Below are 18,239 nucleotides of genomic sequence, written 5' to 3'. Positions count from 1 at the left end.
CATATGGGATCCTCCCGGACCGGGTCACGAACCCGTATCCCCTGCATCGGCAGGCGGACTCTCAACCACTGCGCCACCAGGGAGGCCCTCAATTAACCTTTTATTGTGACAATTTTCTTATCTATAAAACCGGGATAGATAATACTTTTCTTAATTCATTATTGGTATTGGGATTAAATGAAATAATTTACATGAATTTTGAAAACATGTTTGTTAAATGTAGGCTGTGATTAATTATATTCCAGGGATTTTCCTTGTGATTAATTAAAATTGTCATTATATAAGTCCATTAGAATTTTTAGTGTTCAGAAAGATTTGGGGGAAATTTTTAAGTCATTTCATCTCATAAAAAAAAATGAGACTAATACTAAGTGGTCAGGTTGCAATTCTTTTTCTTCAGAATTTTCAAAATGATAAAAATTATTAATTAGTAAAGTGAATTACTAAGGAAGTTTTGTTGGATAGGTTTAAAGTATATAATATTTTGAGAAACTTGATAAAAATTAACTACAAAACCTATTACAGATATTTCCACAATAAAGTTTGCACATTTAGTACTTTATTAAGTTGTAGAATCTGTTGTTGCGTTTGTCTTCATTATACTGGGAAAGCAGTAGAAATAAATATTAAGCTGTTTAATGGCATTTCATTATATGGTCTTAAGAATAAATACTTCATCAGTGTCTAGAAAATGTATGTAACTTACTGTAACTTCATTATTATTAAAACTAAGTTTTGATTATGACCTAGAGGCCAAAAGTAAATTAGAATTTTAGGAGAGCTCTTAGTGACTTCAACTAAGCATTAGACTGACTCAAAATCATCATACTTATTTGTTTTTCAAGTTAGAAAAATACTTGCTTCATGACAGCTTATTTAATGTCTTTGTCTACTCTGCCATTTAGGCAGGATTTATTAGAATACAAACTATTAATATATCTGTTAAGGGTGCCAGTATGTGCTATCCTTTAAGTTTCTTGTGATACTTTCTTTTTTGCCTTAGTATTCACATTACCAGCAAATTACCACACTAATTTAAGTAACTGGAATCATGTCGATTGTGAATCTAAATGTTACATTAAGATTAAAACTATTACTTAGAAAATCATTGGGAAATAATCTTGGTGTCTCTGAATATGAGGAAGAGGCTGTTACCCATTTTAATCTAAGTTTTAGAAGAGAAGGAGATTTAAATAGCAGGATGATTTTATATTTAACATGAGGAGAATTCTTTGGATGTTCAGAACTGTTATGAATGAAGTGGGTTGTAAAGAATTCTTTCTGGGTGTTTCTTCCTAAAAATATGCTCACCCACTTGCCTATGAGTTTAACTGCTGTGTTCACTGGTGCCATGTGCTTTGTGAACTCTTCTATAATTAAAAGGATTGACATTTAAAATTCTAACATTAGTACTTTTGGTGTGTTTTTTTTTCCTTTTCTTTAGGAGGAGCGTATTATTTAATATCTAGAAGTCTAGGGCCAGAATTTGGTGGTGCGATTGGCCTGATCTTCGCTTTTGCCAATGCTGTTGCAGTTGCTATGTATGTGGTTGGATTTGCCGAAACTGTGGTGGAGTTGCTTAAGGTAATTCACCTTTTTCCAGTCATTTTTTACCAAATCTTTATTGAGGGTTTATGTGCCACTTACCATATATGATGCTAGGAAAGCAGCAAGGAACATGAAACTCGCCTTTCAAGACGTTTAGTATGAGAGATAGACAAAAAAATTTATTATAGGGTGTCAGAAATGGCTAACTGTAGGGGGCCGTGGCAACACGAGGGGGATCACTTAGTATACCATCCAGGAGTGGGGTGTCAGAGGAGTGTCAAGGCAGGGTTTTCCAAGGAAGGGAGTCTAGCCATTAGCAGGCAGATAGGAGAGGTAAAGTATGGTATGAGGGGAATAGGGAAGAAAAGGAAACAGACCTAGAAGAGTAGAGTATGATATATTAAAAAAGAAAAAAGAAAAATGGAATATTTCAGTATGGCTGGAGCACCAAGTAGCAAGAGATGTAAGATGAGAGGGAGAAAAAAGGATCATTCCAGGAAGGGTTTTATTTGCTGTTAAATTTGGATCTTACCTTGACTGGAGTTCGGGATCCATGATAATCAGATTTGGGGCCTAAAGAAATATCTGACCACAGTATAGAGAATGTATTTGAGGGATCACAACTGGAGATGGAGACCATTTAAAAGGTTGTTGTGGCTATCCTGAGAGGAGATGGTGGCTAATATTAAACCAGTGACCAGTGAGGCTGGAGAGATGTGGGTGTATTTGAGAGATTTTTAAAAAGTTGAGTAAGTGGACTTGATGAATGAGATATGGGAAATTAGAGAGAGAAAGGAAGATTTAGATGGATGGTAATGCCATTTACTGTGAGAGAGAATGCAGAACATTTTCATTTTGGATGTCTAATTTGGTATATCTAAGTAGTATATCTAAGTAGAGCTGTCCAGAAAGTGGTTGATAATATTGCTCTGGAGTTGAGAAGAGAACTTGTTTGAAAAGAGTAATTAGTATGTGTGTAGTTAAAGCAGTACAAGTGAAACAGGATTCAGTATTATTAAATGAGAGGAACCTTGAGTGACACCTATAGTTGTCATGTTAGGTTGTAACTGTTCATCTACTGTAGTACGTGGTATGTTAGGAAGTGTGACATCTGAAAGGACTGACTCTTGCATTGGCATTGACCTTAGCTGTGTAGGCCAAAGAGACAGAGCAAAGGAAGTAAGAAAGCAGTGTAATCATTAAGAATTCATATTCATTCATTGTTTAATTTGGTATATGTTTTTGATGTCATTGATATTTAGCCACAAGTAATTTTGCTCTTAGAACTGAGTGGTGTGATTTGGACAGCTGCATGGTAGTGTGTTCATCTCTTTTCCTTATGCAACATAAGAGACCATTAAAAGAATGAGCTCACTAACCACAATGAATGCAAAATATATTTCTGCTTTGTAACTTTAAAAAATCCTATTAGTACTACTTATCATATTATGATTTTTTTCCTTGCTTGTTAGCAATTCTTTTTTATATTTGAGTCTGTATAAAATACAGCAGCGTTAATAATTTGATCATATTTTTGATGTCTTCAGCTGCTTGAATGACACCTTAATAGTAAACAGTAATTCATTCCTTTTCCCTAGGTCTCTATTCATTCCTTAAGTAGGCATTTATTCAACTTCTACATGTGAGGCACTGTGATAGTTCTAAAACTTTCAAATAGAATTGAAGAATTTATGTGAACTAACTAATACTGCTCATCCTATTATTTTCTTTTTGTAGGAACATTCCATACTTATGATAGATGAAATCAATGATATCCGAATTATTGGAGCCATTACAGTGGTGATCCTTTTAGGTATCTCAGTAGCTGGAATGGAGTGGGAGGCAAAAGTAAGTAGTGATATCATTGGAACATCTGTAAATGTTGAATGTACAAACTTTTAGACTTTGTGTTTTAGGAATGTTCTAAGGTGTAGTAGTAGTATTTTCAGATTTTGAAGGTTCCTAAGTGGCCATTTTCAAAGAAGTTCACGTATAAGGTCATTTTCTATTTAGCAACGTAGTGAGGATTTGGAGATAACAGTCATTTTAAGGGGTAATCAGAGTATGTAGGAAAAAAAAGAATTATAGGGTATGTCAGACGGATTTAGTAAAGGTAATATAAGTACTGTGATTTTTTTTTCTATATTTTTTAAAGTTTGTATTATTTGTTAGCAGGACATGCACATCTTTAATTCATTTCAGAAATATATGGCCTGATCCTACTTTTGCTATTCATTTTGGATAGTTCTTTAAAGATTGTTCATTTAACAAAAATTTATTAAGCACCTGCTTTGTGCTTGGCATTGTGTGAGGCACCAGGGAAACAAGACAGAAGCTTTCCCTCATGGAAGTTATATTCTAGTGGAACTGAATTAATGTATAGACATGATATATTTGATTTTGATTTTTAATGTTTAAAATTTCAGGCTCAGATTGTTCTTTTGGTGATTCTACTACTTGCTATTGCTGATTTCGTCATAGGAACATTTATCCCATTGGAGAGCAAGAAACCCAAAGGTTTCTTTGGTTATAAGTGTAAGTAAGAAAGATAGAATGTTTTTTTAAAGGTGCATATTATAGCATTCTAGTGTTAAATAAATTTAGTACATTTTACATAGTTTGTAATGTAAATGAGTTTGGTGTAGTGACTAACAGTAATTGACAGTCCAGTTTAGTTTGGTTCCTCTATGTTTGTTGTGTAATTGGAGTAAAAAAAATCACTTTTATTTACATCTTTCATTTCTGATTACTAGCAACAAAAGGTGATAGAATGTAGAGAAATCAGTGCTATTGATGAAAAGTGCTTTTGTTCTCTTCTCATTTGGAGAATTTGTTACTGAAATTGTAAGTTTTGTTCTAACATCACTTTTTCATTCTTTTAGTTGTATTTAAACACAACAATCTAAAAGTGCCTAAGACTGTGAAAGCAACTGGAAATATTAGTTTCTTGGTATAATTGCAACCTAAGTTTTTCTACAGTTTACATTATTAATTGTGTGAGAATTTTCCAGTTTTTATCTTCCGTAACCTCTTTCAGTCTGCATCTAATTTTCACTACAGGTGAAATTTACTTGTCAGTTATTGTTTCCTAAAGTGTCTTTCTGCATCTCCTCTTCTCCCCACTCCCTCCATTGAGCAGCCGTTCTGAACCTATCTCTGCAAGGTAGAATGGAAGCCAGAAAGAATAGTTGCAGTAGCATCAGAGGTGCTTATCACTTAGGGTAATAGGTGTGTCTGTCTTAAATTAACAAAAACTCCTTGTTTTGAAGCCCTAGAAGGAAAAGCCTTGCTTCACTTCTCCTGAGTTGTTTAGCCCAGAGCTACACATACAGATTTGTGAAAAGATGCAGAATGTACAAGAAATCAATGCACTTCTTCCTTCAGAAAGTCTTATTGGAAAAAAATTAGTTGACTAAATTTTGGATCCTAGAGACCTAGTTGATTTACCTTCTGGTGTCAGCTGCTTAATCTAATTGCCGACTGGTACCACCACACTGTCCTTGGAACATATATGAGTCGCACTGGTTTGGCCTATGTCTGACACTGACTTGGCTGGGCAGTTTTCACATAAGAGTTGTTTCAAGGTTCTTACCTTAAGCAAGAACACCTGCCTGCAATAATGTTACCTACTCATCCTGGGTTGATAGTGGGATGTCTGTTCTGGTTACTAGCGCTTATGCCTACTTCTGAAAACAGGCACTAAATGTCTAATCATGATTTCCTGAATTAGGGGAAGAGGTGTCTTTTAGGCATGCCAGAAGTGAAGATTAGTATTATTAGTTAGATAATTTTCTGTATTTCGTTCTCTCATAAATTGTATTTGTGACATTTCTTCTAATTATGAATGTTTTCTACTTAAATTTTTTTACATTATAGATTTTTGAACATTTTTTTTGCCACCTTTATTTCTAAAATTATAGTAGATGGTTATTTCTAAAAATATTCCTAATATGTATTTTCTGTTTATGGCTTTAATTGATTTTAAAATATCTGTAAATATCTGCTAGGCCATATTTTTCATTTCCTTTTTTTCAGATCCATCCTTATCTAGTATAGTAATAATTTATATTCTATTCAGATAGCATGTCTGGGCTTATCTCAATCTGAGGTAAATGAATTTAAATATACTTTGGAATATGACTTTTCCTTTTTAGCAGTTGATACTGCTTGGCCTTCCTTTTATTAAGGTAGTGTCTGCAGTGAACAGGTTATGTTAATAAACTTGTCAGTTCAAATGACTACCTAATAGGGATATTCATTTTCTCCTTTTTCCTTTTTGATATGAGAAATATCTCCCTTTTGCCAAAGACCGGTGCCTCTGCTGTGATCTAGATCCCATTTCCTTTACTTTCTCAAAGGCATTTATCCTTTGGTAATTTACTTTCTTCCCTGCATCAAAACTGTCAGCTCTGTATAAGCTTACATACTTGCTCTAGTAATTCCCATCCTTGAAAATACTATCTCTGGTCTTTTATTCTCCAGTTACCACCTTACTTTCCAGGCCCCTTTCACAGACAAATATCTCAAATCCTTACCTCCCATTTATTGCTTGTTATTTCAAAAAAAAATTCAGACTTACAGACAACTTGAAAAATTAATACAATAAATTCCTTGGAGGCTTCCCTGGTGGTTCAGTGGTTAAGAGTCTGCCTGACAATGCGGGGCACAGGGTTCGATCCCTGGTCCAGGAAGATCCCACATGCCGAGGAGCAACTAAACCCGTGCGCCACAACTACTGAGCCTGTGCTCTAGAGCCCGCGAGCCACAACTACTGAAGCCCTTGTGCCTAGAGCCCGTGCTCCACAACAAAGAGAAGCCACCACAATGAGAAGCCCGCACACCGCAATAAAGAGTAGTCCCTCTTGCCGCAACTAGAGAGAGCCCACGTACAGCAACAAAGACCCAATGCAGCCAAAAAACAAATAAATAAAAATAAATAAATTTATAAAAAAATAAATGAATTCCTTGCACCCTTTACCTACATTCACAAAAAAATTCACACTTTTATGTTCTTTTTTGCCACATTTGTTTTATCACTCATATCAAATTATTATTACTATGATTGCTAAACCTTTTGAGAGAAGTTGCAGAAATCATGACTTCTTACCTATAAATACTTAAGTGTGTATCTACTAAGGAAAAGGACAGTTCAGGAAGTTTAACTTTGGCATAATGTTATATATAATATATTTTTCATGTACAAATTTTTCCAACTCTTTCTTTCTTGCTTGCTTTCTTTTTTTTTTATTTGGTTGCGCTGGGTCTTAGTTGCGGCAGGCAGGCTCCTTAGTTGTGGCATGTGAACTCTTAGTTGCACAATGCTTGTGGGATCTACCTCCCTGACCAGGAATCGAAACCGGGCTCCCTGCATTGGAAGCACAGAGTCTTAACCACTGCACCACCAGGGAAGTCCCTGCAACTGTTTCTATAAAGGTTATGTAGAGACTTTTTTTTTCCTATTCCAGGATCCAGTCCATGATCCTGTATTGTATTCACTTGTCAAGTCTCTTCAATCTCCTTTTTTTAAAACTAGTTCTTTATATAATCTTCAGTCCCCTTTAATCTGAAACAGTGCCTTAGCCTTTTATTTTTTATTTTTTTAACAACTTTATTGGAGTATAATTGCTTTACAATGTTGTGTTAGTTTCTGCTGTATAACAAAGTGAATCAGCTATATGCATATATATATCCCCATATCCCCTCTGTCTTGTGCCTCCCTCCCCACCTCCTAATACCACCCCTCTAGGTGGTCACAAAGCACCGAGCTGATCTCCCTGTGCTATACGGCTGCTTCCCACTAGCTATCTACCTTACGTTTGGTAGTGTATATATGTCCATGCCTCTCTCTCGCTTTGTCACAGCTTACCCTTCCCCCTCCCCATATCCTCAAGTCCATTCTCAAGTAGGTCTGTGTCTTTATTCCTGTTTTACCCCTAGGTTCTTCATGACATTTTTTTTTTTCAATTCCATATATATGTGTTAGCATACGGTATTTGTCTTTCTCTTTCTGACTTACTTCACTCTGTATGACAGACTCTAGGTCGACCAACCTCACTACAAATAGCTCAATTTCGTTTCTTTTTATGGCTGAGTAATATTCCATTGTATATATGTGCCACATCTTCTTTATCCATTCATCGGATGATGGACACTTAGGTTGTTTCCATCTCCTGGCTATTGTAAATAGAGCTGCAATGAACATTTTGGTACATGACTCTTTTTGAATTATGGTTTTCTCAGAGTATATGCCCAGTAGTGGGATTTCTGGGTCATATGGTAGTTCTATTTGTAGTTTTATAAGGAACCTCCATACTGTTCTCCATAGTGGCTGTACCAATTCACATTCCCACCAGCAGTGAAAGGGTGTTCCCTTTTCTCCACACCCTCTCCAGCATTTATTGTTTGTAGATTTTTTGATGATGGCCATTCTGACCAGTGTGACTGATACCTCATTGTATAGTTTTGATTTGCATTTCTCTAATGATTAGTGATATTGAGTATCCTTTCATGTGTTTGTTGGCAATCTGTGTATCTTCTTTGGAGAAATGTCTATTTAGGTCTTATGCCCATTTTTGGATTGGGTTGTTTGTTTTTTTGATATGGAGCTGCATGAGCTGCTTGTAAATTTTGGAGATTAATCCTTTGTCAGTTGCTTCATTTGCAAATATTTTCTCCCATTCTGAGGGTGGTCTTTTCATCTTGTTTATGGTTTCCTTTGCTGTGCAAAAGCTTTTAAGTTTCATTAGGTCCCATTTGTTTATTTTTGTTTTTATTTCCATTTCTCTAGGAGATAGGTGAAAAAGGATCTTGTTGTGATTTATGTCATAGAGTGTTCTGCCTATGTTTTCCTCTAAGAGTTTTATAGTGTCTGACCTTATTACATTTAGGTCTTTAATCCATTTTGAGTTTATTTTTATGTATGGTGTTAGGGAGTGTTCTAATTTCATTCTTTTACATGTAGCTGTCCAGTTTTCCCAGCACCACTTATTGAAGAGGCTGTCTTTTCTCCATTGAATATTCTTGCCTCCTTTTTCAAAAATAAGGTGACCATATGTGCGTGGGTTTATCTCTGGGCTTTCTATCCTGTTCCATTGATCTATATTTCTCTTTTTATGCCAGTACCATACTGTCTTGATTACTGTAGTTTTGTAGTATATTCTGAAGTCAGGGAGCCTGATTCCTCCAGCTCCATTTTTCTTTCTCAAGATTGCTTTGGCTATTCGGGGTCTTCTGTGTTTCCATACAAATTGTGAAATTTTTTGTTCTAGTACTGTGAAAAATGCTATTGTTAGTTTGATAGGGATTGCACTGAATCTGTAGATTGCTTTGGGTAGTAGAGTCATTTTCACAGTGTTGATTCTTCCAATCGAAGAACATGGTATACCTCTCCATCTGTTTGTATTATCTTTAATTTCTTTCATCAGTGTCTTATAGTTTTATGCATACATGTCTTTTTTCTCCCTAGGTAGATTTATTCCTAGGTATTTTATTCTTTTGGTTACAATGGTAACTGGGAGTGTTTCCTTAATTTCTCTTTCAGATTCTTCATCATTAGTGTATAGGAATGCAAGAGATTTCTGTACATTAATTTTGTATCCTGCTACTCTACCAAATTCATTGATTAGCTCTAGTGGTTTTCTGGTAGCATCTTTACGATTCTCTAGGTGTAGTATCATGTCATCTGCGAGCAGTCACACTTTCCCTTCTTCTTTTCCAATTTGGATTCCGTTTCTTTCTTTTTTGTCTCTGATTGCTGTGGCTAAAATTTCCAAATCTATGTTGAATGACAGTGGTGAGAGTGGGCAACCTTGTCTTGTTCCTGATCTTAGAGGAAATGGTTTCAGTTTTTCACCATTGAGAATGATGTTGGCTGTGGGTTTATCATGTGTAGCCTTTATTATGTTGAGATAAGTTCCCTCTGTGCTTACTTTTTGGAGAGTTTTTATCATAAATAGGTGTTGAATTTGTCGAAAGCTTTTTCTGCATCTATTTAGATGAGCATATGGTTTTTATCCTTCAATTTGTTAATATGGTATATCACATTGATTGATTTGCATATATTGAAGAATTCTTGCATTCCTGGGAGAAACCCTACTTGATCATGGTGTATGATCCTTTTAATGTGCTGTTGGATTCTGTTTGCTAGTATTTTGTTGAGGATTTTTGCATCTGTGTTTATCAGTGATATTGGCCTGTAGATCTTTTTCTTTGTGACATCTTTGTCTGGTTTTGGTATCAGGGTGATGGTGGCCTTGCAGAATGAGTTTGGGAGTGTTCCTCCCTCTGCTGTATTTTGGAAGAGTTTGAGAAGGATAGGTGTTAGCTCTTCTCTTAATGTTTGATAGAATTCGCCTGTGAAGCCATCTGGTCCTGGGCTTTTGTTTGTTGGAAGATTTTTAATCACAGTTTCAATATCAGTGCTTGTGATTGGTCTGTTCATATTTTCTTTCTTCCAGGTTCAGTCTCAGAACGTTGTGCATTTCTAAGAATTTATCCATTTCTTTCAGGTTGTCCATTTTATTGGCATAGAGTTTCTTGTAGTAATCTCTCATGATCCTTTGTATTTCTGCAGTGTCAGTTGTTACTTTTCCTTTTTCATTTCTAATTCTGTTGATTTGAGTCTTCTCCCTTTTTTTCCTGATGAGTCTGGCTAATGGTTTATCAATTTTATCTTCTCAAAGAACCAGCTTTTAGTTTTATTGATCTTTGCTATTGTTTCCTTCATTTCTCTTTCATTTATTTCTGATCTGATCTTTAAGATTTCTTTCCGTCTGCTACCTTTGGGGTTTTTTTTTGTTCTTCTTTCTCTAAGTGCTGTAAGTGTGAGGTTAGGTTGTTTATTTGAGATGTTTCTTGTTTCTTGAGGTAGGATTGTATTGCTATAAACTTCCCTCCAGAACTTCTTTCGCTGCATCTCATACGTTTTGCCTTGTCGTGTTTTCATTGTCATTTGTTTCTAGGTAGTTTTTTGATTTCCCCTTTATTTCTTCAGTGATCTCTTGGTGGTGTATTGTTTAGCCTCCATGTGTTTGTATTTTTAACAGTTTTTTTTTCCTGCAGTTGATATCCAGTCTTATAGCATTGTGGTCAGAAAAGATACTTGATATGATTTCAGTTTTATTAAATTTACCAAGGCTTGATTTGTGACCTAAGATATGGTCTATCCTGGAGAATGTTTCATGAGCTCTTGAGAAGAAAGTGTATTCCGTTGTTTTGGGATGGAATGTCCTATAAATATCAGTTAAGTCCATCTTGTTTAATGTCTCATTTAAAACTTGTGTTTGCTTATTTATTTTCATTTTGGATGATCAGTCCACTGGTGAAAGTGGGGTGTTAAAGTCCCCTACTATGATTGTGTCACTGTCAATTTCCCCTTTTATGGCTGTTGGCATTTGCCTTATGTATTGAGGTGCTCCTATGTTGGGTGCATAAATATTTACAATTGTTATATCTTCTTCTTGGATCGATCCCTTGATCGTTATGTAGTGTCCTTCTTTGTCTCTTATAATAGGCTTATTTTAAAGTCTATTTTGTCTGATATGAGAATTGCTACTCTAGCTTTCTTTTGATTTCCATTTACATGGAATATCTTTTTCTATCCCCTCACTTTCAGTCTGCCTCGTCCCCAGGTCTGAAGTGGGTCTGTTGTAGACAGCATATATATGGGTCTTGTTTTTGTATCCATTCAGCCAGTCTGTGTCTTTTGGTTGGAGCATTGAATCCTTTTACATTTAAGGTAATTATCAATATGTAGGTTCCTATTACCATTTCTTAATTGTTTTGGTTTTGTTTTTGTAGGTCTTTTCCTTCTCTTGTGTTTCCTGCCTAGAAAAGTTCCTTTAGCATTTGTTGTAAATCTGGTTTGGTGGTGCTGAATTCTGTTAACTTTTGCTTGTCTGTAACGGTTTTAATTTCTTCATCAAATCTGAATGAGATCCTTGCTGGGTAGAGTATTCTTGTTTGTAGGTTTTTCCCTTTCATCACTTCACATATGTCCTGCCACTCCTTTCTGGCTTGCAGAGTTTCTGCTGAAAGATCAGCTGTTAACCTTATGGGGATTCCCTTGTATGTTATTTGTTGCTTTTCCCTTGATGCTTTTAATATATTTTCTTTGTAGTTAATTTTTGATAGTTTGATTAATATGTGTCTTGGCATGTTTCTCTTTGGGTTTATCCTGTGTGGGACTCTCTGTGCTTCCTGGACTTGATTGACTATTTCCTTTCCCATGTTAGGAAAGTTTTCGACTATAATCTCTTCAAATATTTTCTCAGACCCTTTCTTTTTCTCTTCTTCTTCTGGGACCCCTATAATTTGAATGTTTCTGTGTTTAATGTTGTCCCAGAGGCCTCTGAGACTGTCCTCAATTCTTTTCATTCTTTTTTCTTTTTTCTGCTCCCTGGCAGTTATTTCTACCATTTTATCTTCTAGCTCACTTATCTGTTCTTCTGCCTCAGTTATTCTATTGATTCCTTCTAGAGTACTTTTAATTTCAGTTATTGTGTTGTTCATCACTGTTTGTTTGCTCTTTAGTTCTTCTAGATCCTTGTTAAGTGTTTCTTGTTTTTTCTCCATTCTGTTTCCGAGATTTGGGGTCATCTTTACTATCATTACTCTGAATTCTTTTTTCAGGTATGTTGCCTATTTCGTCTTCATTTATTTGGTCTTGTAGGTTTTTACCTTGCTCCTTCATCTGTAACATATTTTTGTCATTTCTTTTTTTTTTGATGGGTGGGTCTGTATTCCTGTCTTACTGGTTGTTTGGCCTGAGGCATCCAGCACTGGAGTTTGCAGGCAGTTGGATAGAGCTGGGTCTTGGTGCTGAGATTAGGACCTCTGGGAGGCCTCACTCTAATTAGTATTGCCTGGGATCATAGGTTCTCTGTTAGTCCAGTGGTTTGGACTCAGAGCTCCCACCACAGGAGCTCGGGCCCGACCTCTGGCCTGGGAACCAGGATCCCACAAGCTGGTCACTAGGGGTTCCTCCCGTCCCCTTAGGTGTCCATGGTCCCCCACCGGTGCCTGGTAGGTTCCCTAGTTGTGCAGATACATGATTTCCACATCCTCTTGGTCCGCCCCACAGCCTTTTATTTTTCTTTCCCTACATTGACATTCTTCAAGAGTACAGGCCGTTTGTCTTTTTAGAAAGTCCCTCCAGTTGGTTTTGTTAGATTTCCATAGATTCACTTGTTCACTTTTGCCAAGAACCCTACATGAAGAGTCTGTCTTCAGAGCCTCACATCAGAAGACTCACATGATGTCAGTTTTCTCCATCACTGATGGTGTTAAATTTCATGACTTGGTGAAAGTGCTACCTGAGAGTTTTATCTATTGTTAGGTTGCCACTTTCTTCTTTGTAATTAATAAGTAGTTTGTGGAGAGATACTTTGAGACCATGTTTAACTTATTCCCCATGTTACTTTCACCAAATGGTCTTATTTCATTCATTCTCAACCCCTATTAACTGGCTTCTGTTTGTCATGGTCCCAATAACATGTTGCTACATGCAGCGTGCAGTTTTTTAGTCTTCTGACTCTCAGCAACATTATATTTAGTTGTCCCATTCTCCTTGAAATACTTTTCTTGTTTTATTTGATGTCAGACACTGTGTTCTAGTGAGTTCTTTTCTACCTAATTCACTGGTCACTGTATCTATTACTCCTGTTACCCCTTCTCTTCTTTCCATTCTCTAAATGTCAGAGTTGCACAGAGTGTTGTCCTGCATCTTCTAACTGTATTCTTTCCTTTGGCAATATCTTTTTTCATGGCTCAAAATGCTCTCAAGAGATTCACATGTTTCTATTCCTGCATCTCTCCTTTAAACTCCAGATATAGGTATACATTCAGTTGTTTATTTGATGTCCCTCCTACCTAACCATTCTCAGACCTCTCCATCCTAGTAAGTGAAAGAAACCAGGATCTCAGTGTTTTCTACTTGCCCTCTTACTTACTAATCCTTCTCTAATCAGTACATTGTTCTTCCATCACTAGATTGAACCACTGCAGTACCTCCTAATTGGTCTCCCTGCTTCAGATGCTGATGCTTTCAGTCCATTGTCCATGCAGCATCCACATAGGCATCATGTCAGTTGTGTGATTCTACACCCACCTTGGCATAGGACAAAATCTAAACTCCTATAAAATTAAAATTTTGCATAATCTCACCCCTGCTGATCCCTTCCATCTCATTTCATCTCCCCCTTACTGTGAGGGCTTTGCATTCTTTTAGTTCTTTAAAATAGCTAAACTTTTTTCCTGTCTCAGGGCCTTTCTACATGTTGTTGGTTATTCCTGGTGTACTCTTTCTCCTGGAACATCACATGGCTGATTCCTGCTCAATAAAGTCTCAGCTTAAGTGTTAGCTCCTTAGTTGTATCTCTTTAGCCTTCTGTAATCACACTGAATTAGATTGTCTCTGTTTCATTATTTATCACAACACCCTGTTTCCGTCAGTACATTTACTGTTATTTGCAGTGACCTTTTTCTTAACTTATTTTGTAGCTCCTCATTGATACTCTTAAGTTCCATGAAGGTAGCTTGTTGCTGTTGGATCTCTCAGTACTTAGAGATACTGGATGGCTCCAGTACAGGACCTGGCACATGGTGTATACGCAAATATTGGATGGATGGATGGATGGATGACTGTTAATTGGTTGTTTCAGTGTCAGGGCCTATCAGAATAGATGGAAACAGCAGGACTAGTTGAAGCTTTCATTATTGTTGAAATGGAAAGGACCTTTACCTGGTTTGTCTTAGCCACAAATTATCTGGATGCCTGATGAATAGCCTCAAAAGTCAAACAAGTCACCACTAGGAAACAGAGAAAGCTGTACAGATAGATAGAATATAAGCTGGATGTAAGGAAAAATGTGGTTCCAGGTTAGTTTTATGTCCCTTTTGTTCTTCTGCCTGCTTTCTTGCTTCTTTGACCTCTTGGAGAGATAACAATGAAGTTAGAGGTGCTTGAAACATAATTAGTAAGGTATAAAAAATAGTGGGGCATGAACCAGGTCAAATCATTTTGAATGTAAACCGTTTCCCTCATATAAGAAAAGAGAAACACCAATACATACTTGAATTAGGAAATATTCAAGAATTTACCAGTTACTTGAGCTGAGGAAAAGTCAGGGGTCTTAGATAAACACTTATTCTTAACCTAAATTATCATGGTCTAATCTGCTATCCATTAATTGCCAAAAATATTTTGTTCTCTACAGCTGAAATATTTAATGAGAACTTTGGGCCAGATTTTCGAGAGGAAGAGACCTTTTTTTCTGTGTTTGCCATCTTTTTTCCTGCCGCAACTGGTATTCTGGCTGGAGCAAATATCTCAGGTGATCTCGCAGTAAGTATTATAAAATGCTGTATCGATTTTATACAGAAAGTGATATACATATATTTATTTTTAAAGGTAGACTTAAAAAATATTCTTGTCTTCTAGGATCCTCAGTCAGCCATACCCAAAGGAACACTCTTAGCCATTTTAATTACTACGGTGGTTTACATAGGAATTGCAGTATCTGTAGGTAAATAACCTTACATTTGTTATGTGTTTCAGAAATTTAATGATGTACATACTATGAACATTCATTTTCATGACATTATATTTCTAACTTTTAAATTAAGAAATATTTCAATAAAAAGATGTGAAGTTTTGTATTTTCAAAAATACTTAAGTAAACTAGACATTATCTAAGTCACTAAATGCTCTAAGGTTTTTCCTCTAGGATTTCTATTAATTAGTAAGCTAGAAAGTTATGTAAAATCTTATCTGCAGATTCTTAAATTTCACTGAGATATATTTACAGAAAATGTAATTCATATGTAGAAGTAAATGCATTTTACTTTCTGAGCTTTACAAATTTTGGAATATTTTTGTTTATGATGGTTATTTTATATTTTTATGTAATCTTGTTGTATGAAGATTGTTTCAAGGCTATTAAGAAATACCTGGCATTTTTTACCATAAAACCTAATTTCAATGCACAGGAGATACTACATCGAATGAAAAGTGTTATTAAATTAATGAAAATGGTTTTAAGCCACTTTAATACATTCATGGAATCATTACATTTTAGAACTTGAAGAAAGGACTTAAGTGATCAGCCAGTCTCTAAATCTTTTATAGTTGAGGAAGTCCAAGGTCAGAGATTTTGTTACCAACCATATGATAATGGCACTTCCTTAAAAAAATTGTTTTCATGGCAAAGAGGGTTTTGGTGTTTTATTTATTTATAAGCAAATAAATAAATAATTTTAAAAGGCTATTTATAATAGGAGGTTCTTAACTGAAACATAGTACAGAAAAAAATTTAATAACTACTGATTTTACATATAATTTGCATATATTGACTGTAGATACTGTCTTGTCTTGAATTTAGTACACATTCATGAAAGTACATAGTTTACCCAGAAAACATATGTTTTTAAAATGTAAGCATTGTCTTTAATATCTAAATTCTAAAATTCAGGTTTTACAGTTAAAATTTTTAAGCATACTACAAGAATAAATCTTAGTCTAGTACTAATCAGAAGAATTACAAACTCCAAATTCATCAACTACAGAAAATAAATTTTCCATATATTTGAGTAAGAAAATTTTTATTTTTGCCATATATTCAATCATGTGTTGGGAGGTAATGACAGAAATGTTTTTACAAACTGAGCTGCTAATTTGCATAAATGTAATTTTGAAACTTTACTAAACAAGAGTTAGAAATGCTAATAATATTATCATGGTGGGCTATGTTAACATTTGAAAAAGTAACTCGATTACATTTATCATTGCAATGCATACATAAATTCCTGAAATTCATTTTGAAAAAAAATGAGTTACATTTATAAGCAAAATATTTTTGTATTCCCCTAAAAGTTTCTAGCATGCTTGTATACAGGGATCCCCAACCCCCGGGTCGCAGACCGGTACTGGTCCGTGGCCCCTTAGGAACCAGGCCGCACAGCAGGAGGGGAGTGGCATGTGAATGAGCGAAGCTTCATCTGCCACTCCCCATCACACTCATTACTGCCTGAACCATCCACCACCACCCCACCCCACCCCTCACCATCCCCACCCCGTCCATGGAAAAATTGTCTTACACAAACCCAGTCCCTGGTACCAAAAAAATTGGGGACCGCTGTTTATATACATTATACATAAGCTAGCTATGGAAAATTTACTTTTAATTTTAAAAATTATATAACTGATTATGTTTCATGGGAAATAATTTGTTATTGCAGGAAAACATTTCTGTTTTTATCTGATGCTCCAATAATGCTTGCCCTCATAGTCATTTCATTCTGTCTACACTAGGGCAACAGGAGTAGCCCTTTCTCCCTGATATTCAGTAGTGGAGTCAGTAAAGATCACTTCTACACTAGTAATTGTGTAACTAGCTCAAGCAGTGGAACCTTTTTTCCCCAGACAATTCTGATGGAGAACATCAAAATATGAAATATAAAAGCATAGCTGGGGCTTCCCTGGTGGTGCAGTGGTTGCGAGTCCGCCTGCCGATGCAGGGGACACGGGTTCGTGCCCCGGTCCGGGAGGATCCCACATGCCGCGGAGCGGCTGGGCCCGTGAGCCATGGCCGCTGAGCCTGCGCGTCCGGAGCCTGTGCTCCGCGACGGGAGAGGCCACAAAAGTGAGAAGACCGCATACCGCAAAAAAAAAAAAAAAAAGCATAGCTGCTTTAAGGTTATATAGGGCTCTCTCTGTTCTGCCCTCAACCTCCAGTGGTTTCAGGAGTACCTTTAAGGAGATGATTTTGCAAACACTGCTCTGAAAGTTCGAAGAAGAAATTTAAGAATGAAGAACTGTATACAGACTGTCTAGTCATTAAAAAAACTCTTCCTTTCAAAACTTAATTTTTGTTTTATTGTTTAGTTTTTGTTGTAATGCCTGTGATTTTTACCTCATATATGATGAGAAAGCATTGTTAAAGTGCTTCAAAAGTAAGAATATATGAACTGTAAGGAATGGTCATTACTGTTAGTCGTACGTTATTCCAAATAATTCTTAATACTGGGGACCATGATGCTTTCCAAATTCTGTTCCAGGTAAACCTTTCTTAATTGTAAATACAATGCATGCTATAATAAGCAAGTATATACAGTCAGCACTGTAATTTCTTTATGGGTGTATATAATTTTGAAATGAATGTAAGCTTTAGTGTGATTTTTTTGTCCTCATTGTCACTTGTGCTTCAGGTTCTTGTGTTGTTCGGGATGCTACGGGGAACGTTAATGACACTATTGTAACAGAGCTCACAAACTGTACTTCTGCAGCCTGCAAATTAAACTTTGACTTTTCATCTTGTGAAAGCAATCCTTGTTCCTATGGCCTAATGAACAACTTCCAGGTGAGCATCAAATTTATATTATACAGACATTCTGTGTTCATCTAGAGGTCAGACTGCTATCAACTCTGACCATTCAGAGTATAGCAAAAACTTAGAAGGGAGGATTGTTGTTACTTTATACCCAGATATCAATAAAGACTGTACGCAACTAATTGCGCAAACAGAAAAATATGAAAGAATGAAATCTGAGCCTGTTCAGGGGCAAAACGGCCCCAGAGGGCAACACTTTTATCATAAGGTATAAGATATAGTACATATATACAGTATACTGTTTCAGAAAGCAAGAAAGCATCTCACACATGGTCATAAGTGCTGGGTCTATTTTTGGATTCTCTG

At 36.1% G+C, this 18,239-nt stretch overlaps 1 protein-coding gene across 2 annotated transcripts in view; it reads left to right on the top strand.

Annotated features, from left to right (window-relative positions):
* SLC12A2 (solute carrier family 12 member 2) overlaps positions 1-18,239 on the top strand; it is a gene marked incomplete at its 3' end in the record, with an annotated part of 108,143 nt that overhangs the window by 42,931 nt on the left and 46,973 nt on the right. For both annotated transcript variants that reach the window (XM_079702156.1, XM_079702155.1), the window contains exons 5-10: positions 1,445-1,584; positions 3,286-3,396; positions 3,975-4,083; positions 14,763-14,890; positions 14,987-15,071; positions 17,752-17,903. In XM_079702156.1, the coding sequence (XP_079558282.1) occupies positions 1,445-1,584; positions 3,286-3,396; positions 3,975-4,083; positions 14,763-14,890; positions 14,987-15,071; positions 17,752-17,903 (725 nt within the window). The remainder of the gene's footprint in view (positions 1-1,444; positions 1,585-3,285; positions 3,397-3,974; positions 4,084-14,762; positions 14,891-14,986; positions 15,072-17,751; positions 17,904-18,239) is intronic.

Source organism: Hyperoodon ampullatus (genome assembly GCF_949752795.1).
Source record: "Hyperoodon ampullatus genome assembly, chromosome: 4".
NCBI classification, from domain to species: domain Eukaryota; kingdom Metazoa; phylum Chordata; class Mammalia; order Artiodactyla; family Ziphiidae; genus Hyperoodon; species Hyperoodon ampullatus.
Note: the sequence above shows the minus strand (reverse complement) of the source record. Positions and strands in the feature narration are given on the sequence as shown.